This window comes from Pseudopodoces humilis, chromosome 8 (genome assembly GCF_049639895.1).
Source record: "Pseudopodoces humilis isolate 2021_Gansu_Grassland_sample_001 chromosome 8, ASM4963989v1, whole genome shotgun sequence".
In the NCBI taxonomy this organism is placed as follows: Eukaryota; Metazoa; Chordata; class Aves; order Passeriformes; family Paridae; genus Pseudopodoces; species Pseudopodoces humilis.
This window is the reverse complement of record NC_142207.1, coordinates 6,846,545-6,873,026: the sequence shown is the minus strand read 5'-3', so window position 1 is coordinate 6,873,026 and position 26,482 is coordinate 6,846,545. Positions and strand designations below refer to the sequence as shown.

Here is a 26,482-nt window from a genome sequence, read left to right as displayed (position 1 = left end):
GCAGAGCTGGCAGCCTGAGTTCATTTTATGCCTGACACTGAGTATCAAGAACTTTCCACTTGAACTTACATTACTTCATGTAAATCAAAAAGTTTATATCACCTCAGTGTATTTTGTAGGAATTTTTGAGCAGGGAGTTTATCCAAGATGTTGTAAACATGAGTTTCTAATTAATAGAAACTTCTTTACGCAGAGCAAAATGATTAGAGATTGTATATCTAAATGAAGGCATTTTATGTACAGGTTTGTATGAGAATAGATTTTGCTGAAAAAACCCCAAGACTGTCCTGAAAGTAGTCATTATGTCCCAGGGCAGTGAGTGAAAATATGTTCATGAAAGGATCCTAGCCCTTTCTGTAGGGAACTAAACACCCCTTCCTGCCAAGAACAGATGCACAGACAGAGCATGAAGAGGCCAAAGCCTGTTTCAGTGCTGGGCCTCCACAATCACCAGAGCTGCCTTCCTTGTACGTGCTGGGTCTATGTGTTGTGTCACATGTCAGAGCCAGCTGTGCTCCTGCCAGCTCACATTAAATACCAGTGACTTTACAGCTATTCTCTGCCTCTGCCCTGCATAAGAAAACTGACCATGAAAATCTGTTTTCCATGGGACAGCTCACTTGAGTGTTACTCAGTGTTACCTGCCAGGCTGAAAATTCAGAAAGTGTAAAATAAAAAGAATTTCTTCATGTCAGTTGTACAACCAATGTTTTAATGATCATAAACCCCATAAAGAACTGCAGACTTTGAAATCTGCTCTTTAAGTCTGCAATTAAAAGCAATGGTCCAGTGTCAACGATGGCTTCTAGGGGCTAAACAAAATAAATAAAGCTATTAAAATAAGTAGATGCTTGACCTCAAACCTTCACATGATGTTGGGTGTTACTTAAAACATTTCTGTTAGTTTACAAATGACAATGTCATTGCAATAAAATTTTTGCCATTAACTGCCCAGAGGTCATCTCCAATGATGTAAGGCAAAATGTAGCCTCATACCTGCAAGAGTAACCAACCACTGTCAGTAAAAGGGTTAAAACAGCAAGACCAGTAGCAATAGTCATGCAGTTCATCTGGACCATAAACACTTCAAAATTTTTACTTTACCAAAAGTATTATGATTACATAAAAGTGGTTTCCATTTAAAATAACTATGCATTTTATCCTTATTTTAATTTAAGTGAATGCATTAGATCCTTGACAACACAGAACAGGCTACAAAAGAATGAAGAGCCCATTTCAGCTACCTTGACATGATTAGTCTGTAGCACAAACTGTGCAATGCATCAAATGCATTATGATTTGCTGGAGAGCCTGGTATGTTACAGAAATGACTGATATTTAGCTCCTGTGCATTTTTTTTCTTCATTTAAAAAATGGTCCCCTGGGCTTTTGCTTAATAAAAGCCATATATTTGTTCTAGTTGCAAGTCATAAATAAGCCTGGTCTTGGGTCAGGGCTAGCAGGAGGATCCTGGGCTCCAGAGGCAAGGAAGGAATGCCAGTGACATTTGACATCCTGCAGTTTCTGAGCATGACTTCATGGGGCTGGCTGGGTGGGTTGCTGTGATTGCAAACACTTGAACAAATTTCACTGGGAGCCCTGGGAGCTCCATAGGAGGCAATAAAGTGCAGGCATTCAGAAAGAAACACTGAAGGCAGATCATCAGGGTCTCAGGAGGGACTTTAAATTTCTCTAGAGAACCCCATTACAAGTGAGCACACCCTTCAACAGCTGAGCTCTCCTGGAGGGCTTTTAATCTTGGGCTGTCCCCAGATTTCCAAGCAGAATAACCTGACAGTCTTCCATCTTCCGATATTCCCAAAGTGTTCTGTGCCAGATGATCTCTTCCCATTTCTTCAGAGTAAAAAACATTAAAGATGATGATGAAGAGAGAAGAGAACTGAAGAACTCAGGGTCCTCTCATTTCAGCAGTACTGCTATTGCAGAAGAAAAGTTTTACTGCAGGATTTTGGGAAATACCTGAGTCCCTTAAACAACCATTCCATTTCTCTCAGGATTTATGACGTTTAAAAGGCAGACTGAATACAGCTGAATTTTACCTTTTATCCAGGCATTTAACATTTTCTGTTCATTATAATGCACTGATGTTTCCTTCTAGCAGGACAAGAACAGGGTAGAGGGGAACCCAGCACTGGATCTGCCTGCAGTGCTGTAATTGAGGGAGCTGGGGCTGGCAAAGAGGAACTGGCTTTTTCCTGTAAAATTCCATTTCTATAAGCTCTGTCACTGCCAGTGGTGTGGGGTAGGTTTAGGCTTTAGGCAGGAGGTGCCTGTATTCCTGGTTCCATCCAGCTCTTTCACTGAAGGCTCAGGATTTCAGGAAGCTCAAACAGGCCTCAAGTTTAAGGAAAGAAATAGAACCTTTCATAAAATAAGAGAGGAAATCACAGAGACCAGTATTTGCCTGAGGATTATCTCAATCCCCTGCTGTCAGTTCCAGAAGCAAAGTCTATTATTACACCTCTGCTGCTGCCTTGAACAGGTTTCTACAGTGTAAATGAAAAGATTCTTATTATCTGCCCACAATGGTGATTGAAAAGTTTGCACTTTGTAGGAGCAGCTCGCTGCTCTCAATTGCCTCATCATTGATTTTCTCCAGGCCATGCCTCTCCTGTCACAGCACAGACAGAAAGCCTCCTTCCACAGAGTTGGTGGAAGGTGCAATGAATGTACTGCTGCTGCAACTCTCTTTATCCCAGTGGAAATTTGCAGAGATAGAGCCAATGGAAAATCCTGTTACCTTTTCCATGCCAGCTCTGCCATTGACTTCCTGCAACCCACTCCACTGCATTCACTCTGAGGGCTTGATATCTCATGAGCAAGGTAAAGTCCCATCACAGAGGGCAGAGAAGAGAGAGAGGATGAGACAGGAGCCCCTCCACAGACGGCGATCAGCCATATCAGAGCTACTCACCTGCTCGGGGAGAGGTGCTGAGCACGCAGCTGAACAGGTGTCAGTAGAAAACCAAGAGTGAGACAACATGAAGAGCTCACAGGATAAATGTGATTACATTTTTTTCAAGTCATTAAGAGCACGAACCCTATATATATATATATATATATATATATAATATATACAAAAAGTAAAACATTTCACTTCATCCCGCCTAGGCTCAGAATGTTTTTCCCACAGATATGACAAAATTAGAAACACATTTTGAGAGAAGGCCTCAATCCCAAATACATGTGTGGCCTTCAGAAAGACAGCTCTGCCCCTACAGCCTCCTCATTTTCGTCTGAGCAGCCGTCTGCTTGGCCAATTAGATGTCTGACTATTAAAAATCCAATCTCGAGGAAAATGCTGTGATTCATGCAGGGTGGCTGCACAGTTTTTCCCTCTCTCACAGAGCAAAATGCACACGCTGACACCAACCCATCTGCCTTACGACACAGATATGCAGCTTTTGGTTCCTCTTTCAAGCTCAAACCAAACTCTGCTTTCCTCCAAGTTGAAGTGCAGTGATAACAAGAGCATGACGAATTGATCATCTGCTGTGACCAGTCCTTTGGCACGGATCTATGAGCAGTTTGAATTTGTTGGGAAGAAATTAAAGCTGAGATTAAAGAAAATCTGGACTTTAAAGACCAAATTGAATCACTTGCTGCATCTGCAATAACTGAGTGGTTCCCGCCTGGTAAATGTGGGCTGTTGTTTTCTTCAGCTGCATCTACAAAACAGCTAAAACCAATTATAAAGATGATAAAGTGACATAAATTAGTTACAGTTAATCAACATAAGAAAGGTTTGCGTTGTACTGTGATCAGTAATTACCAGTTATTTCAGGTTCACTCTTGTGACTTATTTTCTGTGACTTATCTGCGTCTGATTAAGCCAGTTCATCACAGGGTAATACCAATGCCTCAGAAGTGTCTCAGTGCACTCCCTTTCTAGGCTTAAAAATTATCTATTGGCCCTTTTGTGCCTAAGAAAATGAAATCAATTTCAAAATATATTTTTAAGTAAATAATTTATTTCATAAGATTGCCTTAAAAACACATTTGGCATTAAAGGGAGCTGAGTAGACAGGCTTGAGCCTATGCCACAGCAATAGAGTAGTTTAGTAAATGCTTTATTGACTGTGGATTTCTGTGACTGTTTAGGATTGTTTTCCTTTTATCTTTCACCTTTTTTTTAAATTACTATGTCACAATGAGTTCACATGTGAACTCAGGTAGCTGGGACAGGCTCCTCCACGTTTTCTCACACAGCCTTTGCGCATTAACCCACCATCATCCTCTGAATTTAATTTGGTACCAACATAGCCCCCCTTACACCTTTAGTTAATACACTCAGTGAGCAGCAGAATCCTATACAGTGCTACAGAGGGTACAATAGTCAGCAGACCAGAGTGTTCCTTTAAACAATGTACAATTCCCTCTTCTCCTCCTCTTCCATCCAGGTAACTTCCAAAGAATTCTGAAATAGTTGAAGTTTATAAAAATATGTGCCAAGACACCCAAGATAAAGTAGCATGGAAATGCACTTGAAAAATGCCTTCTTATTTGACAGACCTCCTGAAAACCTTTAGAGCTGTTGAAGAGCTCTATAATTATTTTCCACTTAAGGTGGTCATATTTGAAAAATAGAAAAATTCTTGCATGCTTTTTTTGAGCTCTGGCATAAAATGATGGGAAACACAATATCTACATCATGTTTAAGCAACCTTTTGCGCACAATGCAGCATCAACACAAAGCCAAATACAAAAAATAGAAAGGCGTTTTCCATTAATATAATCCTCAAAAAGCTGCATAAGACAAACATAACGATGTCCTTAGAAGAAAATGACAATATTTTGCCCATCCTCAGCTTTGCCAGCTCATTCTAAAGTGTTTTAGTAATGTCCATGAATGATTATGAATGTTGCCTTAGATGGTTGCCCATTGCCCTGAAGAAAATGTTTATGACCTGAATAGATTAATTATATTCTCCTCTTAAATATCATTCCTTCAGGACTAGTTATTGTTAAGTGTAAATGTGCCAATTTATATGCAAATAAAATGGACTGAGAGTGGAATAAGAAGTTCAGCATATATCTACTGACAAATCATCTTATTATGTTTTATATTAGCAGACAGAACATCTTGTGGTAGGAAATGTTAATAGACCTCAACAGGATGCAGTGCTTGCTTCTTGGTTTGTAGAAAATCTTACTCAAACTTTCAATTATTTTCTTGTAGTCACCTTTGCTTCATTTGGAAAGGATTTTAATTGTGTTGCAAGAAAAAGTGATGTATTGAATGCAAGAAAAATATCTAAAATTCATTAATACCTATCATTAGTAAACCAATTTAACAGCAGTGACATTAATTAAAAACAGAAGGTAATGTAATCTTGAATACTCTGTAAAGAGGATTCAAAACAACTAATTCACATTACTGAAAGTCAGTGGACTCAAAACCCAGAGACTCCTGGGATAAACCTTATTTAGTGTGAGCAGAGCTCATCATTAGCAAGCCAAAGACATTCCACTCAGAGCTACACACTTCACTCACACAAACCTTGTCTCAGGAGGAGGAGGAATCACAGTACAAAGACTTTTGTCCTAATTTGTTCCTGAGGTGCCCAAAATGATGGCCCACTGCCTGCCCTCAGCCAGGAAGAACAGTGAAGATATTTACCAGCTCTTGGAAGACAAGACCTTTAATTTTTAAATAAAGGGAAGATCCAGGAGATCCGAAGAGGAAAGGACAATATCTCTAGAAGGTGTAAGGGCAGAGAGACATCTTGGCTTGATTCACACTTGAGAGTTTCATGTCATATTAAAAATTATTCTGATTAAAAGTTATTAATGCCTCAGGGAAAAAAAAACCCTCATGGATTAGGAATGATAGTCAGTTCTTGGTCTACCTTTTCCCATCTATGAACAAAACTGGGAGTCTTCAATAAGGCAAATTTGCAAAACCAAAACCACCATTAGCAATACCAAATCAATCTCTGCCACCCGTGGGATCTGGTATTTGAGGAAGATAAACTTGGATTGAAGTAGCATAAAATACTGAAAGTAAGAAGTTATCAATTACGATGGCTTAAATTTGTTCTGGATTGAAATAAATCTTTGAATTTAAATAAAGCACATAACATTAGTTGAATACAAATAGTTGAATGAAATTTTATGGATTGGTTTAGTATATCTTCTTCTCCTGTATTTTTAGCCCAACTTTTAATTAATGAAATTATATCAGGTTTTTTATGCCATTAGTCAAAATCAGCTGGAGACAACCTGACTGAGTTCAAAAGAGCCAGGTTAAATGTGATGCTCTGGATCAGGCCATGATAATTAAAAGAAAATCACCATCAGAATGATTTAATCATTGATACATCTTGACACAAAATTATTGCTCTTGAAGCATGAACTTAATTATTGAATCTGCTGCTGGGAATCCTCGAATACCATTGAAGCTCAGAATACTCAGGGCCTCTGAGATGCCCCCACTTCTGAGATGGACTGGCTCCAACAATGGGATCATTGGGTTCATCAGCAGGGGAATACATAAACAGAATATATAATCTGTGTGTTTCATTTACACAGCTAACATGCTCACAGGTGGGTTGGCTGTTAATTTTGGATTCTGTACAAAGTACCAGGAGCACTGGGAGAAATAAAAAACACTGCATGAGGCATACAAAATCTTAAAATTCATCCCTCATTTTCTCCCTAAATCCTTGTGCAGTTTTGAAAACAGAAGCTATGAAAGTCCTTCTTTCATAGAAATCTGCTCATGTGGAAGATATCAGCAGCCTTTGAATTCCAAAGAACAGATAGATAACATATGCATTGATTGACTGATTGACTGATAGATTAGATATAGATTATATAAATGTAGATAAATAAATAAGGATGGTGACAAAACTGCCCATAATATTTTTAAACTCCTTTTAATCATTCTGTACAAATAGACTGAAACAAAATTTTGGAAAAAACCCCCAACAACCAAACTCTGCTACATTTAGCTCTTTCATGCCAATGCACAACTCAGAGATCATTTTTATACCTGTAATAATCCTATGAAACTGGGAAAAAATTGCTGCTGGCATTCCTGAAACTCTTGTGGCACTATCAGGAACTTCTTTATTATGAGGAGATATTTGAGCCCATCATCTCCAATTTCCAAATAATATACTGACTTAATCACCACTCTCCACAATAGAAAGTAGGCAATATTTCTGTCTGTTGTTAATTTTTTACATCTGAGAACAGCTGTGTTTCAGTCTTCTATACATCATCTACTTCACATCTGTCTCACACTATATAACTATTCTTTACAATTCCTGCCACACTTATTTTTGTTGCTACATTGAAATCTTGTGCATAATTATGTGAGGTTGCTATGGAGATTATGTGTGATTTGTCATGAGGAAAATCTATTGTGTTTGAGATAATACTGCACAATAGTGACTGCTGAATCTTTCCTCTCCAGGGCCCTGGGGATTAGGAGAAGGTGCCTGCCAGGATGTTCACAGTTACAAACCAAACATGTTTTATAAACAGAGAAGTTTGTGCACTGGACAGAAGACAAGGATGTTCCCACTTTTAGGCAGATGGATATGAACTGGTGCAAGGTGATGATGTATACGTTCTGAAGAATGCGTCAGAGGTATTTTTAAAGCATCTATAAAGTTCTTTTGTTGAAAATGCCTCCAGTTAATGCTCGTGATTTCCCATGAAGGTATGGTATAAATTCAAACAAGTTACAATTGTGTGGACAGTACTTTGAAAATTATGTAGACAGCAGTGCTTTGAAACTTAACTTCTCCATCCCTAGCTCTGTGTCCTTTTCAGAGCCAGGCAAGCTTACTATGATTGATCACTGCACATCAGTCACAAGCAATTCAGCTCATCCAGCTCGGGCTGAACAATAGCTAGGGGCTAACACAGCTTTCTGCCAAGGTCAGGGCTGAGCCCTTCCCCACACCAGCAAGCAACCTTCCTCCTTCCTCAGGCTTGGACTATCCCAGAATGCATACATATTTGCATAGCAGGAATAGAGGAATGTGCCAAGCTGTTCCACCATGTTAGTTCCATCCAACTAAAGAAATCACAGGTATTTGGTAGGAGAATCCCTCTCATTTCAGACAGAGCTAGAGCTCAAACCCAGCAAGTTTCAGGGAGCAAAGAAACACACTGATAGAAACAAGGTGTTCATAAGGAAACTGCAATTCAAGGAGCTGTTTTATCACGTGACAACTCCAAAATAAAATCTAAAGCCTTGGACAGTCACAGACTCAGCAGTTCAGGTCATCGTCGTGTGGCTGCCACTAAGTTGGTGCAGGTGTGATGTCCTTTACTACCCTGGTAATGCTGGATGGAAAGGAAGGGGCAAAAACTATAGAGGCAGAAAAATAATTAGATCTTTAAAAACTTCAAAACATTCATCATCCTCTGCCTCTCTTTCATTCCTCATAAGTGACCCTCATCATTTTTACTACCCTTCTAGAGATCACCTTGTAAATTTTATTTTTATGCCATTACTGATGAATGTTTGCTGGCCTAAGCTATTCTCAAATCAGCAGTAATAGAAAAAAAAACATTAAGATGCAGCTTGTAGCAGAAGGACAAACACACCCCGAGGTGTATGTATCTTTATGCAGAGCAACTGCTGGCTCCCCAACATAATCTTCTATTAACCTACTGCTCAGGACTGCTGCCTGTGAGCATAGGAATACATCTGAAATGGAGACTCTTTAATTAAAACCTGACTTTCAGAAAGAAACTATTACAGCCAACCCTTTGAAAAAAAAAAAGATATATATTGATATGACACCCTTGCACTCAGTGCCTTCCACTTCAGAAGCAACAGGACTTTGAATGATTCTTTCCTATCTCTCACCCCCTGCACTGCCCGCTTGCCATCCAGCCTGGCTGGGGTTTGCAGCACTCTGATTGCTGCCCCACCACGCTCTGAAGGGGTAATCTGCTTCAAAAGCTGCATAAATTTATTGCTCTGACTTTGGTGACGAAAAAAGAAAAAAATCCAAGTTTGCCCTGGTGGTTCATAACGTTGCCAGAATCCTTGAAGGAATTTACAGCCTCATTATGCACTACTGGGAATACATTATTCTATATATTGCTGATGCTACAATGGTGTTAAATAATAGAGCTTTTTAGTATTTGAAAAGCTCTTCTACAGCACCTTTGGAATGTGTTTGATAAAACACAGTCAGGTAAAGCCTATTATTGACTTTAACCAAGCTGTTATACTACTCTATGCATTTTTAAGCATATTTTTTTGTGGGTAGAATTAACACAAAAGTCTGAAAGAGTTCTTTTAAAATAAGAATAAATGAGAGAAAATGAAGGAATAATGGTTAAAAACTCAACTATGTTGCTCAGGCACGCAGGTTTTGAAATGCTGCATACAAGAAAATTGAGCAATTCATTGCCTGCCAGACAGATGCCAAAAATGTTCTCCAAAAGAAAGGGTGAGTAGAGGTGATCTGGAAAGGCTTTTAATCTGTGTGATAAATTGCCAAATGCCATTACATTTAATGAGTCTCATCAACGCACTGCTGGAATAGCAGGAATTAATAAATAAATAAATAAAGCCCTATCCAAAAAGTAATACAAACAATTGCATGAATTAATAATAAGAATCCCATTAATGCATGCATAATTTAGAGAAGTTAATGAAGCCAATTTAAAGTTTTACTAATGTATATTTGATTCTGTGAAGTCTAATTTTCTAAAGAGGTCTTAATGCTCCCTTTCACTATTTATTCCCTCGACCTGCCCCCCATTTAAGAAATGAGCTTTTCTGGAAAAAACCATGAAATTTAATGGAAAATTGTATTTTCTGCAAGATGTTAGAACTGTATTGTGAATCTCTGATTCCTGTAGAATACTCAGTGGCTCAAATACACAAACCTATAAGAAGTACAGAGCCATCATTTACATCTGTAATAACTGAGAAATATGTCTAAACAGCCCTTAGAAGCCTGCTAGAAGGATCTACTGTTTCCAGTATTCAGATCCTATTAGTGTCATTTTATTGGAACAAAAAAAATCCTTGAGGAAAAGCTTCATATTTGGCCAAATGTTAAAGAAATATTCAAAGGGGAACCATCATGTTCATATCATATACATCATATACATCATATACATATCTTCAGGATATTTTTACCCCTTAGCATGTTCATATAGGCAAACATATCCATCTTGATCTGGAATGGAGAAATGAGGTAATGAAATTCTCCTACATTTATTTCTAAGAAGCAGTTACTATTTGTGCATTTCCAAGTAATAATTCCTGGTCACTTGATGGTTAAAATAATTAAAAGAATAAGTTGTGAGCAGAAAATGAAGTTATGCAACAAGAGACATCTACAGATGATTAGAACTAATGAAACCCAAGTCGTGGGCAGTTCTACAGTTGGGAAATAAGAAAAATGTGTTGATTGTCATCAACGTCTGTTTACAGAAAATGTTTGTTGTTATTTTCAGGCACTGACCGTGGCCAATTCATTTCCTCCCTGCCCTTTTAAGTTCATTTGGTGGAGCAGTTTCCAGGTTAAAGTGAGAGGGACAGCCTCACCTTCTGCTCTTCTACGGAATCTGCCATCCAGACTCTGAAGTTTGTTCCAGGTTGAGTGAGGACAGAAAAGCAGATGCCTCCAGGATGAAAGAGAAATCAGTAGGTGGGTAATGAGAAGACCTTGCAGGAACCATTTGCTCTGTGTTTACTCCCTGTCTACAAATCATGTTTTCACACTGGTTGTTTACAGCTGACACTGGGGCTGTCAGAAACGAGAGGTCTCACTTCAGCCCTGGTAGCAAGTGGGTTTCTTTTATTAAGGGTCTGAACTGTGGCAGTGTGGAGAATGTTCCTGCACATCACCTTTAATAACTCTGGTATTTATCACCTTTAATAACTCTGGTATTTAAGGTGTATTTATAACCTCAGTTTTCCACTCATCTCTGAACATGGGGATTCAGGTTTTTTGAGCAATCCTCTTGGCATGTCTCACCAGACAGAACACTTATAGGAGGCTGCTTTTGGTTCTGGAGCACTTTTACCTATGAAATGTTTTGCAAATTGCACCAGATTTTTTATTTATCTCTTGTTAAGTGAACACTAGCCTGTAATAAAAATAAAAAAAAGATTAAATTTGAAGTGCCAAAGATTTACAGTAGCTGTGCTGCAAGAGTGCCAGAGCTGAGTGAAGAGCTTCATTCTATCCTGCAAGGAGCTGTGCTTCATGATCTGACTCTGCAGAAATGACATTGAAAAGCCCCTGGTGACATCTGTTTTAAGTTTCAGTGCATGTTACCAGCTGACATCAATCACAGACCCACTCTTTAACTAGGACAGAACTCACAGATACATGAATTTCCTTAATAGCACAGAGCAACAATATTGGTTGCTGATGTTTTCTCCTCCTCAAGAGGTATATTCAGTTATATTTGAAATTCTTCTACTCAGGAAGCATACTAGATCACTTCCTTTTGTTGTGCAGAAAATAGTATTTACCATGAGACATATTTAAGAAAATATAAGATATGAGAAATTGCTGATGAGTATCCCATCTATGGCAAAGGCTGTGTACTTAATACCTACATTTACATTTTCAGCGTCCAGCATTTCCAATTAGTTACTTTTGTGGAGGTTTTTTGCCAGATGACAAGAGTTTGTGTTGCTTGTTATAGTTCTATCATACTTCAGTTTGAGCCAGGATACAGCACTCTAGTATTGTTTCAAGTCTTTAAAATAACTACTGATTGTCTCTATGCAAACCCAGTTCCCTAAAAACTGAATATACCTTTCCAAGGAGTCACAACACTGTTTACCTTGTCCAGCTGCTAACCAGATATCAGAGCTCTATTTAACCTCTAAGCTATGAAATTTAATTCAAAAGGATTCAGACCCATCCCAGCTCTCCTCCTTCATTTCAGCAATATTTGTCTCACTCAGTTGCTTGCAAAAGCATAAGCTCATTATGTGCTGTCCAACACCCATCAGAAAATTATCATGTATTAATTTTCAAACCTAATATTGCATTTCTTACTTGTGATAAAGTTTCTCAGAACAGAGACACCAATTACTTTGGAGTGGCAATTTGTAAAGACTAGGCTGGCAAAGTGGATCAGAAGAGTTTGTTTCTAATTATTTCCATAAATGAGCTTTACAGGAAATCCTAATAGGAAGTTCCAATAATCAAGCAATTTATATCAAAATAAGCTCTGATATTCTCCACCTTCAGAAACTACATTTATCCCATTAAGACCTATAGACATGACAAATAACACAAGTAACAATGAATAATTTTATAATGCAATTTACAAAGTACACACATTATATGCTTGCCATCAGATTCCATTTAATTGTGACTTATACCTAAAGGAGTTTTATCACATTAGGTGGACTGTGTTATGCATCTGTGATCAATTCTAGGCATTATTTCACAGCTCAGTGCTTTGAGCACAATAAGGAGGAGCTAAAAGGCCTTGGCCATCATTTTGCATATGCATAAAAGTTGACCTGGAAATGAGCACAGCTTTTAATAACATCTTGTAACTTTTAGTTTGTTCATGACAGAACAAACACTCTGGGATGCATCATCTTCCCTCAGTACCAGCTTTCCAAGCCTCAGAATATCAAAGTGACAGCAAAGAAAACTCCACATGTCACACAGGCTCAGCCAAGACCCTACACCACACATGAACCCTACTTCCAAAATATGCAGGCACTCACTACCTCTATTTCCAACTGAATTATACAAAGCTCGAACACAGCAACCCAAAAATGAACATTAGAACTCCACTGAACTCATCACATGCCCACCCCATGGGTTTTTAGATCATCCTTTTGTGTTCCTAATTCATACAGGTATTTTTATACCAAACAGGATGAACTCTGGGAGTGGCAACTCTGCCAAGACTGACATTTCCAAAGCAAGATTCATGTTGAAATGCCAGCTGCAATGTGGCACCAAGCACCTGGTGATGGGTAGCCCTGTTATCCTGGAGGTGACAGCCCTGCTGATTCCTGCCTGGCACTTCACAGATGTGAGGATCTGAGGGGAGTGATCTCATTGATGAGAGCACACTAAATATTTTCTAACCAAGCTGAAATTTTTTTGCTAGTCAGGACTTCAGTCATATTCTTAGATCAGTGTCACCAGGAGAGAGAGTATTGCCACAGTTCAGTCTTTTGGGTTAATTAAGAAAAATTAATAGATTACATTTATTATTCACTTGCAAGGCATGATCATTTTGTCTTCAGTGATGCAGCCCAGATTGCTTCATCACAGCAAGCAGAAAGAACAAAAGAGAAAACAAACAAACTGCTGAGACTCATTAGTATCTCCTATTCATATCCCATACGTGCACATATGCCCACTGATAGGAGCAGGAAAACCACCCCACTGCAGCTTTTTCTTCTCTAAATTGCAATCTACATGATCCACTCCATCAGCTTATCCAAAAAAACTAGGGCATATAAAAGGAGAAATAATAAATAATAATAATAAATAATAATAAATAATAATAATAAATAATAATTTATCTTTTCCTTCTCATTTTACAGGAGAAATAGCCTGATTTACTGTGTGTCCATTTGTGTACCCAACTGAGCCAGCAGAGTAGGTTACACGTGGGATGGAATTTCTGATGTAAATCTAAAACTGAGGAAACAAATCTGACCTTCAATTCTGGAAACAATTGATATTTTCTGCATATTCTCTTTACATGACTTCTGGGGGAAAAAAAGTATTTCCCACAGTAAAATGTCGCTTCTCTCTTTTTTGGGATGCAGGTGTTTGGAAGGACAAGAGATCTCAAAGGTAGTAGGAAGCAGTCAATTGATGGCTTTTGAGTATGAAGGGCTGAGACTGCATTGATCTGTTTGCTCACAGAGTCAGCAAAGGGAACAGAGAGCCAGGACAATGCCCACAATCACACATTGATTGGCACTGGCACTTCACTTGTAGATTTTACAGTCTGTCCAGCTTCATTCCTGTATGTAATCTTCTACAGTAATCAATATTTTGAGTCATGGATGTTTAGACCACCTAGGCCAGCTGTACTGCCAAGTTTTAGTGGCAGCCTCCACTGCTTGGAGACAGAGCTCAAAAATCAGCTGCTAGAAGGCACTTCCCACAGGGGCACAAAGCAGCCCTGCTCAGTGAGTGCAATTAAAAGAAGAGGCCGTCATGCTGCTGCAGAAAGCATGAATTGTGCATTCATCAGTGCTGCAGCAGAGATCCTTCAGCCCTGCCAAGGCTCCCTCTGTGCCCCTCTGTCTGCCAGGGCTGCAGTGCAGGAACGCGAGGCAGCTCACAAACAACCAGTTAGGGGCTAACCAAGACAGCTTCGTTGAGTTCTCCTTTTGATATAAATTCAACCACGGTCAAATTTGCTCACAAACAAAGCTGAGGGGCTAATAAACACACTGGGGAGAAGAAGAAAATTGTACTGACCTATAATATCAGGACACATGGAAACTTGCAATTATTCCACATTTCGGAGTGAATTAATTAGTGTAAAGGGGTACCGAGGAAATTTTGATAGATTACACAGATGTCTGGTGATGTTGTTCTGATATTCCACACAAGTGTGCCACAACTGTAGTGTCATTATCAGGAAGTGCTTTGTGAGACTTTAGGACACAAGAGCAAAGATAAAAAAGAAAAACAACAAACCACAAAAACTTAAATGAAAAGAAGAAAAAATTTCAATAGGGCATTTCATCTTCTGCTGTTTGTAGATTGACACCTGATTTGTGAAGAGGAAATGGCCCAAATTTGATCTGTTGCTTTATTTTAATGCCATGTGGCCACTATCACCACAACTGGTAGGTGCTATAGGTAATCCAAGCATCCCTTAAAAACTGAAAGAAGCTGAAAAAAAACCTTGCCCAGTTCTTCCTGAAGGTGGGCAAGAACTTTACAAGTTGAGAAGCTGAAAAATCTTGGCTTTCTGTAATTCAGAGAAAAGTTTGAGGGTTTTTATCATGGAGTTCTCTTGCAATAAATTCAACCTTACACTGCTGAAAGGATGTTAAATCTCGGTTTTCAGCAGGAATTCAAGAACTACCTACTGACTGTTTGTTTTATTTATTTAACCATCATAGGAAAATGTGTAGGGCTGAAGCTTTTGCAGCTGTGACTACAAAGGTGCATCATTCATGAGCTTTCTCTGACACCAGTACAAAGGGCATGGTGCATCATAGATGTTAGACAGTGAGAAAGAGACTGAGCTGATTTTAAAATTATTTCTCTCCATTTCATTGTGGAGACAGAGAAATCATTTCCTTCCCCTTTCACATACTGAAAATATGTTTTCATAAGAGTTTTCAGCAGCTAATCCACATTTTATTACTCTCTTCACTAAATCTGAGGAAACATGTATCTTATTTTAGTGAAAACTCACTGTAGATTATGGTTGCTTGAAAGTTATGTGATGAAACCCAACACCAGACACAGTACTAGAGATTTCCCACTTCATTTCAAATGAAAGATGTGCCAAGATCACAAATGTCCCTATAAAGATGGCCAAGAAAGTGCAGGACACTATAGCATCTGAGCTTTGTTTGTCACAAATAATGAAAACCCCAAGCCAATCAAACTTTTGTTCATATAAAAATCAGAACACCATTTGGAAAAATGCTCTGTCACACTTCTGAGTTATCTGCCTGCTTTCTCAGAGCATCTTTTCAGGGTACAAAGAACAGCCAACGTAATGTGTCTCCTCTCTCCTACACCAAAATGAGTTGGACAAAACCTGTACACAGCTTTTTAAAGAGCATTACATGGCGATTCAGTGTACCTGCATATTTGTTCACATTAATTCAGATTAAATAAATAATATGTAAATTCAGTGGAGCTGTTGTACTCCTCTGGAGGTCACATCCTTTGTGCAGACTACAACACACTCCTGGAGATTCTCATTGTAGCCTTTGCTTAAGACAGGCCCCACTATGACAATTCAAAAATTCCAATGAAAACAATCTACTAAACCTGACTCAGTAATAGAGATTACAGCTGCCTGCTTGTGTATGAAATACTGCTTGAAAAGGTGAAGAGATGACTCAGGGTGTGCCTCCACAGGATATCATCAGTGGAGTATGTACTGACACAGACACACTGCAGATACTGTGCTGACACTCATCTGCAGTAGGAGGAGAGAGAATCCATTCATCATGGAGTAGTTCATTCATAGTAGTAGTAGTATTTTTATAAAAGACAGTCTAATTCTGTACCTTCTCCTTATCCAGGTTAGAACAGATCAGTGAACTGATAAACATGGACACCCAGACTTTCTTTGCCAGAGCAAAGCCTGCCTGCTCTGAAACCTTAGTTATGCCCTTTGTTGATTGAAGACAAGCTCAGTAGATGTCAGGAAGTCACTGTCCATGAGTTTGAACTCCCGACAGTATGTAAATTTGCATATTCTAAAGCTGGATTGATACATCCCTTGCTATTATGAAAAATGTTATAATGAATTAAGATGGAAGTCATGTAAATACACATTTCAAAGCAGTCTGTGGTACAAAAGAGTTCCTTTGTCACTACCTAGATATTCCATCAAATCAAGCTTTGTGTATTTAATCTGAACTGGTACATGTTATTCATTATTACAGTCACATAACACTTGGCATTTAATTCCTTCACTGGGTGACTGAAGAGCTGCCACTGTCAGTGATGCACTGAGGACCTGTGGCCACCCAACCAAATCAACACATTCTACTGGTGGGACAATTTAAACATGTGGCAGTGGGCACCTGGATATCCAAACCCTCAGGTGTAACCAATCTGAAGCTGCAAGAGCTGAATCCCAGGATAAGACAAATTCTCTTTGGGTAACTTCTAAGCTATCACTTGTCCTTCGTGTTAGAAAAACTGCAAATTACTGCAAGCCAAAAATATATTCAAGCACTGCAAAATGCTGAGAGTGTAATACAAGCTGTGAGGAGAAATATAGCAAGTAGCAATTGTTCTTCAGCATGGAATCTCTTATTTCTGAGACTATGCTCACAATTCTGTTAGCTCAGGATCTTGAATCTTATTTTGTGTTTGCAAGGGTAAAACCACTGCCAAACCTGCAAGAGACTGATGACTTCCAAACCAAGAAACACCACACCAAAACCAAAAATTGTGGTTTTCATTGTAGTCTGGTGTCCTTTGTGAGCTTGATACTACTTAGGGTTTCATTTCACATCCTTTTGAGGGTTCTCCTGGTAAAAACAAAGCCAAACAAGTTTCTCTAAAGCAGGCAAGGATGCAGGCTTCCAGGATTGCTCCATGTGCAGAGCTTCTCAATGGGATGGGAAGGGCAGAAATGTCAGACTCAGGGCTCCCATCCCACCCTGACTCTTCTTCCCAGGGGAACTCATGTCCACTGACACACTGCACTCATCTGTGCCCTCTCCATCTCTTCCCTTCCAATTCTCTTTGAAAGTTTTGTCACTTCCTGGTAGCTCACTGTGCTATTTGTGCTGGTTTTACTATTTTGTTTATAATTAAACTTCCTCTTCTTTATAATCCCCTGGATATATTTACATTCACACCGAAGTGTAGTCCCTCCCTCTTCCCCGGGTGCAGAGCAGCACACTGGGAAGATCTGGAGGGCTTCCTGACAGGGGGGGAGCAGCTCATTGCCTTTCTATTTTAAACTCGAGGTTTGTTAGTTATCTCCAAGATAACATCAGATGCTTACGTACTTGATCAAGGAAAAAAATCCAGTTCTCCTTCATTAAAATGAGAACTATTCTGCCTGCAGACAATATACAGTAGACATAAATTAAAGAGCTAATGAATGATATCTCAAGGACTTGAGCTTTAGCAGGGAGCATCACTAGAGTTCTGTTATGAAAGTAATTTCTGTCCTTGCTGAATCCTGGACAAACAGATGTTTTAAACCCTGGAACAGTGTCAAGGGTTTTAAAAAGCTGCCACCATTTGTTTACTCCTGAAGCAGAGAAGAGTTTAATAGAGTGTATGTCTATAAGTTACTCTGCAAAGTGGGGGACCAAAAAACGTGTGACTGCCTTGTGGAATTAAGAGGGAACCAAGTAAACTATTAATAAAATATGAAACATTGTAATTAATATACCATGCTGTTTTCTGGTCCTAAAGCAGCAGTATCTTCAACTTCACATCTTCCCCTGCACAGATCCATTTGTGGCCTTAGTTCTGTTCACTGGAGGTCCTGATCACAGCTTCGTGCACAGCACAGAAAGAGTAACCAGTGCCAACAATCTGTCTGCCAGAATGCATTCTGATTTTTAAACATGGTTTGTCTCATTTAATTCCAAGTTGTGACCACAAAAAGTAGCTGAAAACTGTTAATCAGAGTGTAAAGAAAGCAGAGATTAATGTCAGGCAAGAACAGAAAACCCTAGTGATGCCAGTAGGATTTTCTATCCCTGGTCTGTCTTTGCACAGTATATAACTGACTATGTAAAATGTCTAAAACACAGAGCTTTGGCAAATAAAAGACTTTCCACTTATAATTTTCCCACTCTCCCTTCTCCTTGTACTTAATTATCCTATAAAGGGAAGATTTATTGAGGCATGTTCCAATAAATGCTGTGCATTAGCTATAGCTATATATATCTTTAACATTCCAATTGAAGTTCTGTGCTTCACACAAATCTTTATTACAGGACCCCAACTCCACTGCTCTTATACCAATTGTTCCCTCACTACAAGGATTGACATTAATGAGGTATTTGCCAAGGTTAAAACTTTCAGGTGAACCCACAAACTACCAAACTCTCCAGAATCTCCAGTCCAACAATACTTTGTTGTGCAACACGGTTGTCTTGGCAGGACCCAAGCTGAAGGATGCTCTGCTACACAGGGTGGATCACAGTCCTTGCTTTAGAAAACTGAATTTTAAAAATCCTCTAAAGCATAGATAGAATGTACACCTAGTATCCATTACATACTGGCAGCAATTAATAAATCTCTTGTCAAACAGATCTGTTTGATTGTTATTGCAGGGAGAATCAGCATCCAGAGGCAGCTTTGGGCTCTTGGTAAGTGTCTGGATGGTGCTTGCCTGCAGCCCGGAGCTGCGAACCTGACACGCAGTGATTAGAGCAGGCACCTCTGTTCTCTGTTCTCTGTTCTCTGTTCTCTGTTCTCTGTTCCCAGCTGCCCTGCAGCCCCTGTGAGCCACCTCCCTCCTTATTCTGGGAAGGCTCCAAATGCACCAGAAAGGCAGCAGCCAACCCATGGGGTGCCAGGGGCTCCATTGCCATAGAGACTTTTATGGGCCCCAGCCTTAAATGGGCTCTTGGAGAATGGAGCAGAATTCACCCAACAGAGTCTCCCCCTGCTCTCACGAATCCCTGTGGGATCTCATCCTTGTGGTTGTAGTCTTGGTTCAGGGAGCAACAGGAGCTGAACAAGGCATTTCTCTACCTAAGACATGAGGCATTGCTGAGCTTTTTTTGTGGGTCAGGTTTTCAACCTAGGAAGCAGCAGAGCAAACACATACCATCCTAGGCTGGTGACAGAAAGGTGACATTGAGTGCTGAGAGTACAGCTCTGTCTCAGCCTTTGATTTATCCTGGCCTAGCAGAAGCACTGGGGAGCACTGCACAGCAACCTACTTCTTATCTTGACTTCTGTCATCGGTGGGCAGGTTCAGAGAACTTAGGGGGAAAAAAAATCAAAACAAATCACCTGATAGATTTTCCTCAGGATTATAAAATTCTGCTTAAGATTTCCAACAAAGTCATCAAAAGTATGGGTTAAGATGAAGTCCTTGTCACCAAGCATGACAGACTATTAAAACATTACACAATGAAGCATAAACAATGTGCTTCATTTGTCCATTTACTTTACAGTCAGCTGAAAGAGTATTTAGGTCATTACATTTAAAATGCCATTGCATTAACTCATCTCTCAAACAACACAATACCCAGACATTAGCAGATCTGTTGGGTTTCCTAATACCTCCCTGGAATGATATAGAAGTTTTGATTACTATGACAAAATATTTCACAGAAATAACACACACTTTTGTGTGTTGGTGATTGATGGTAGGGACAGTGATATTGGGCAAAGAGTTTTTGTTGATGTCAGAAATGTAACTTCAGGATGCCAAATTTTAAAAACAATCCCACAGAGATGCAGCCAAAAAAAAAAAAAGAGCAAGAAGATAAAAGATAGATAGATGATAGATGAGACATAAAAGATAGCAAATGCCCAGCATGAAAGTGAGGATCCTGAAGCAGGAGCTGAAGTGCAGCGCAGTCCCTGCTGCTACACCCAGGAACCCAACAGGGTCTGGGTACAACTGCTGGCATTGGAAACATTGGGCAAGTTACACTGCAAGGGCAGAAAAATAAAAACAACATAGTTCTTGAGAGCACATTTTATAAAACAGAGACAAACCCAGGATTTAGATGCATGTCAGGGTTGGAGTGGAAAATAATTCAGAAGAGATTTCCCTGTCTGCATTACACTTGTCTGCTTTTGGAGCATTGTTCCAGCAAACATGCCAGCAAAGGGCTTTTTCTCCTAGATAAAAAAATGTTTTAAATCAGTGGGTTCCTTTGCCCAGATCATGTCTCTCTACCAGACCTGTTTCCTCTGGACTTCCAAGCTTCTCTAGAACAGACCTGTACCTCACACTGCTTCAGTTTACTGCATACAAAAGTGAAAACCACTGCTACTGGTAGAAGGAATTAAAAAATTAATAATATTGGCACCAAGTTCCATGAATACATGGACATATACTATGTGAAGCAAAAATTCAGTTTTGAGAAAAAAAAAGTAACATACTTAAGTGTAGGTGAAGCTGAGCACACACAGGACACGGAGCACCACTGTTCCTGAAGGCAGCGGCTGTGTCACACAGTCCCATCCAGCAGAAGTCCAGCAGAATCCTTAAAACAGTTTGTCAGCTACCAAAACACATTTGAAATCCTCTCTCCAGCCTCCAGTAGCAGTTACAGGGAATATCCACCTTTTAGCAAATGCATTCACCGAGTGTCTTTTTTTCCCCGTTTTCCCTTTAATTCCTTCTATCGGTGTTTTCTGTATGTGCCTTATTAAATTCTGGCATTGATTAGTAAATATTTTGCCAAACAGATGTTTGTTTGTTTAAAATTATTGGGGAACTAGATTGATTTCTGTGTCTGTGGCTGTATACTATAAATAACTCCTCTGCTTTTTGAATGCCTAGGAATTAAAAAGAGAAGTTCAGTAAGGAGTCGGTTGGAAATGCCTGCAGTGCTCACCTGACCATCAGCACGTTCTAATGCCACAGGGAGAAAAACAAACCCTTTGAGCCAACTGGACCTTAGTGCAGAATATCTGAAGGCTTTAGCTGGCCTGTCATCCTGTGAGCAATCCAGGCTTTTCTTTTCCTACATGTCTGGCAGTCTGCAGAGAAGCCAGATGGAATCCCAGCAAACTGCATATGGGAAGGACATGAGTATCCAGGGAGAGCACAGGGAAGGGTCAGAGAGGCTCTGCCTGTTGTTTGGCACAACAGTTGTACCTGTAAGGTGTTGCTTGATTGTCTCCCATGAATTAGACTATAATTCAAAAAGATGTTCTTTACTTTCACACAGAACATAAAGAGTCCTTAGGACAAGATTTATTTACAAATAATAAATAAATAAATAAAATCTTCCATCATCTTTATTTTCAGAAGTAATTTTTTTTTTTTTTTACTATACACTGCTGAAACACTGTGTTTCTGTTCTTGCTTCTAAAAACACATAGCTATTTCCAGAGTTTATTTTCCTATTAATAAACTTTGAAGACATTCAACATATTCCACAAAATACATCTTTAAAAATATATTTCATATCATATCTTGGAGCCCGAGGAGTGGATTACATAGAGAAATGAACACAGTAGATGAAGAAGTTTGAGAAGGATTCAAGTCACATTACAAATCTAAAATCTCTAAATTGGATTTTAAAGCCCCAGTCTCAGGGAGGAGTTGCCATGCAATTTTAACTCTGTCCTAGGCAGGGCCAAGGATCACAACACAATCCAAAGAAAATATAAGTTGCAAGATTCTTTCTTCAAAATTCAGCCTGAATTGTAAGTATATCCTACACAGAGATATTATCATTATTGAGAACTGCACAGTGCTGGAATATTGAGTGCAGCAGCTGGATCAGTGTTATGTTTCTGTGTTTCTGCCAGGGCCATCCCTGTTTATTGATGGGAAGGTGACTGGTTCTGAATGAGGATCACACACTGCATTCATGGACAATTCTGTGTTTCTTTCCATGGCAAAATTCCTTTCATGCTAAAGGGAACTTTACCAGAAACACAAAATGTAACTAAACAACTGATTTCTGTAACATTTGCAGGGAGAGCCTGATGAACCTCCTCATGTCTTTCCCAAGTGTGATTACATTATACTGCCTGATTATGCTGAGTGGCTATTAATCACTTTTAAAGCCAATTTGTGAACTTGGCTTAGAAGTCTGTTCTTACATCTTTGCTGTTCTCTTTGGCTCTTACTTAAATTGATAAAAAAACCCACAAAAACCATTACCAAAACAGATGTATTCTTTTTCATGCTAGCATGAAAACTCAACTACCTTGCTTCATAGAGGAGACTTTACATGCCACTTTTTTCCAGGCATTTAATCACATGGCAAAATTTATTCCCCTTAAGCTTCTGTTTCCATAGTTAAACAAAACCAGACACCAAAAGAAGCAGCTTCTAATTTTGAAAATCCCCATTCTCCTGCCAAACATTTGGTTTAGCTCAATCACACAGAGCAGCTCCAGGGTTTTCACTGCATAAAGAGGAGAATGACATTAAGTGACAATGCTCTGAAAAATAATATAAGTCTAAACATTCAAAGTTAAGCTTCCCCCACAATACTATACTTTCTTACAAGTTTCTGAGATACAAATTAAAAGTAGTTCTGAATTTGTTCAAATTGTTCTTCTCCATAGGCAAGTATTTCCTCCAACTACAGTGAGACAGACAGGAGAATTAAATCAACTTCATTATATTTATTTTATTCCATAACCTCTGGGCCAGATTCAATAAAAGCTCTATCTGATTTTAGTCTGTGTGACAGAACATTAAAAAGACATGCTATTTATTTAATTTAGCACTCACTACTTTTTTGAGCAACGAAAGATAACTTCCTGCTGGCTCTTGTTTACTATGACTTATGCATGGGAATTGTGCTTTAAATAGCTGAAGTCCTTAAAATGTCAAAATCTGGAACTTGGGTTGGAATGCACACAGATCTTATTAATTAACAAGGCCTGGGAAAACAAATGGGATAGAGAAAATATATTTGGGCTCTGGATTCAGCATGAGAACGAAGTCTGCATTCAGATTCAAAGCCAAATCAGAGCTAACATTCAAGTATGCAAGGAATGAGATCCCTAGCAGTGCTTACTGTGAGATTCTTGCTCTGACACAAATCTCCTGCTATTTCCTTCATTTCTACCAAACTCAGAGCAACTTTCTCGATTCCTTTGGTTTTTTAATCACCTTTATTTAGACACAGAGATTTGTACCCCAGTCCTGCAAATTTGAACCATTTATCTAAAATGATCAAGCTCTATTTGGGAGGAATGTTCTCTCACAGAGAGAGAGAGTTTTGTAGACCAGATACTGTTCCACTATGTGCTACACATAATAATCTCAGTTCCTTGCATTGGACTGGATTCCTAGCTCCATTTTTCCTTTCTGAAAAACTATGTTCAGTTTGGAAGTCTCTCCATGTGCAGAATTCCCTCCTGGATTAACGAGGCTGATGTCACCGCTGTGCAATTCTGGGTTAAGCCACAGTAACTCCCCTGATCTCAATAAAGCTGCAGCAGCAGAAAACTCCAGTAACACTAAAGCGAGTCACACCCAGGCAGCTCCACGTGTGGAAGGGTTCTGGATGTGTCCAAAGAGTAATCAACGAAAGCTTTTCATTTTTTACCAAATGCTGGCTGCATTACTCTGCAAAACAGCGGTTCAGCATGCCAAGGTACACTTAGAAAGCACACACAAAGCAAAAGCACGGAGAACTGATTTCAATGTTAGTGACCCATACACATCGGGACCCGGAGGTATTTGAGATACCAAAGGTTATTGTGTTGTAAGGCTGCAAAATTGATTGAATATTCCTGATCAGATGAAGCCACAGCATATTAATCCTTAATCAAATAGGATCATATATGGCTTTCTTCTCAGTTTGGTACCTTGGCCATGGCACCATGGGCCAGGATCCAAGTTATTTATCAAGAACGTGCTTCTGATTTCTGTCTAAGAACACAACCAGGGTTCAGCATTGTTCCCAGTGTTTGCAGAGCCAGGTGATGTCCATTGCACATCAGCTTGCATATAAATGTTAGGCTTTCCTCTTTCCACAGCTCTCTTTCCCTACAACATTTCATACAGAGGGACTGCTAACAAGAAAGAGTGCAGGGACTTTCCCAGCTTTAGAAGTAAAGCCATAAAATTTAATGTGCCCAGCATAGTTCTATTTAAAGCACTGGTAAACGAGCCAACAAACTACTGTCCATGAGCATTACATCACGTGTTGCCACATTTCTCTGAGGCTATATAAAGCTGTAATATGTTCACTAATGAATTGTATGGTATGTTCAGGCCATATGGCTCCCCAGAATTGTACAGAACAATGCTGCAGTTATGGGGGTACGGAACAATCACTTTCTGACATGTACATCATCATGTGTTTATGGAATGTCTCCCGGGGGAGACCACATGCTAAAATAAACAGCCAATATTTTATTGTTCACTCTCTCGTGTGCTTGTTACAGTTTGGTTTATGTTTTATTTGTTTATAAAACCATTTGTGCTAATAACCCAACCATATTTTTTATTTTCCTCTATGCCCTAATTTCACTGCTGCTAGGGCAATACAGAAGAGAAGATTGGCTCCAGTTTTTTGGTTTCAGAAATTCCAGCTGCTGACTAATTACCTTGTTGGAAAAGCAAACATGGCTGTTTCCCATATCTACACTACATTTTCTTTTTTCCAAATATGAGGTTACAGGAATCCAAGGCAGTTAATATGTCAGGTTTTATTTACATAGTTCTTCAGTTATCATGTGGAACAGCATCTCTGCTCAACCTTTGGATTACAGGAGGATTTTGTTGAAAGGCAAAATGCTATGGAATGGGTTAAAGTATGTATATAAATTTAAACAAACACAAATAAAAAGCAGAACACTTGGGCTATCTCTGTGCATTATGGTAAATGAAGCCATAATCTCCTAATACCCCTGGTGATGAGGTCTCTCCATTAGCTAATAGCTGGTTTAAAACACAGTCTTATAATAATTCTACCAACTAAATAAACATTTTAAAATAAACACACACACACACATGCATAACCATTCTGATTTACAAGGAACAAAATGTACAGCATTGTGTTCCACTGTCTATTTTTCAGTCATTAAATTTTCAATAGTGTAAGCCTGCATGCAACCGTGTGACCCATAATTAAAAAACCTCCTTGAAGTTAAAGCAGCTTTGAGGTGCCCACCCTGCTCCCTCATGAGGTGGGAGCTTCCTGGCAAAGCAAACCTACCTTTAACAACTGAAAGAATGATAAACCATGCAGGGCATTGAACTGGGCTGGATCTTTTGAGTTCCTGCAGCCATCCATTGTGGGTATGAAGGTTCTGGCTGTGCTCAGTCAGAAAAGCAAGAGCGTGTTCTCTTCAGCGCAAGCACTGCTGCCTTTCTGCTTCTTGTCAATATTTAACTAGTTTGTCAAGTTGGATTATATCTCCTGTCCTAAATCCTACTCCTTTAATTCAAACTAAGTGGGTGTGCTTCCAAGGCAGCTTCTTACTCATGTATTGATATCTTATCAAAGTCATTTGTTTGGCCTGGAAGGTTTCTTCCTGGATGCATTTTCATATATAGTGATGCATTTGCCAAACCAATGCACCAGAGAAACCACCTTGGTGAACAAACAGCCATGGTTTCTGTGTACCACAGCAACACCCACAGAAAACAAGGGCATTGTTGTATTTTCAGAATTTCTCGATCACTCTTGGCCACAGAATCAGAACATCACTCACAATAATCAGAGGAATTCCAACATATACACACTTTTCAACAAACTAGTATAAATTAATGTGTTTTTTCAGATATTTTTTTAATCAGAGGCTGAAGGAAGTGCTTCCTTAGGGCTGATCCTACCCTCAGATGTGGCTGCAGCTGCCTTTTCCCTGCAGCTACTCCAGCACAGCCAGAGTTGTTTCTGCTGTCTGCAAACAAACCGGTTCAGTTTGACTTGCTGGAGATGCAGCCACACACTGCTATGAACAGCCTCGTATGAATTCGTGTTTTGCACCACTTATATACATTTATTTGCACATTAAGTGTGTCTCTTAGGCACAGGCAATCTGCCAGCACTGTTCTCAATGGAACCCGATTTTGCTTTCCAAATTAAGAGGTACTAATAATACCAAGTAGCAAAAACAATGATGCAAAACCTGTATAGTGCTTCAAGCTAGAGTAGTTTACATTAAAAAGTCAATTATTACCAGTT

At 39.3% G+C, this 26,482-nt stretch overlaps 1 protein-coding gene across 1 annotated transcript in view; it reads right to left on the bottom strand.

The window, feature by feature from the left end:
- Positions 1 to 25,644, bottom strand: part of NCKAP5 (NCK associated protein 5) — a 278,701-nt gene extending 253,057 nt beyond the window's left edge. Inside the window, exon 1 of the mRNA XM_088059072.1 lies at positions 25,511 to 25,644. Coding sequence (XP_087915198.1) covers positions 25,511 to 25,588 — 78 coding nt within the window. The 5' untranslated portion in view covers positions 25,589 to 25,644. The remainder of the gene's footprint in view (positions 1 to 25,510) is intronic.
- Positions 25,645 to 26,482: the final 838 nt, after the last annotated feature.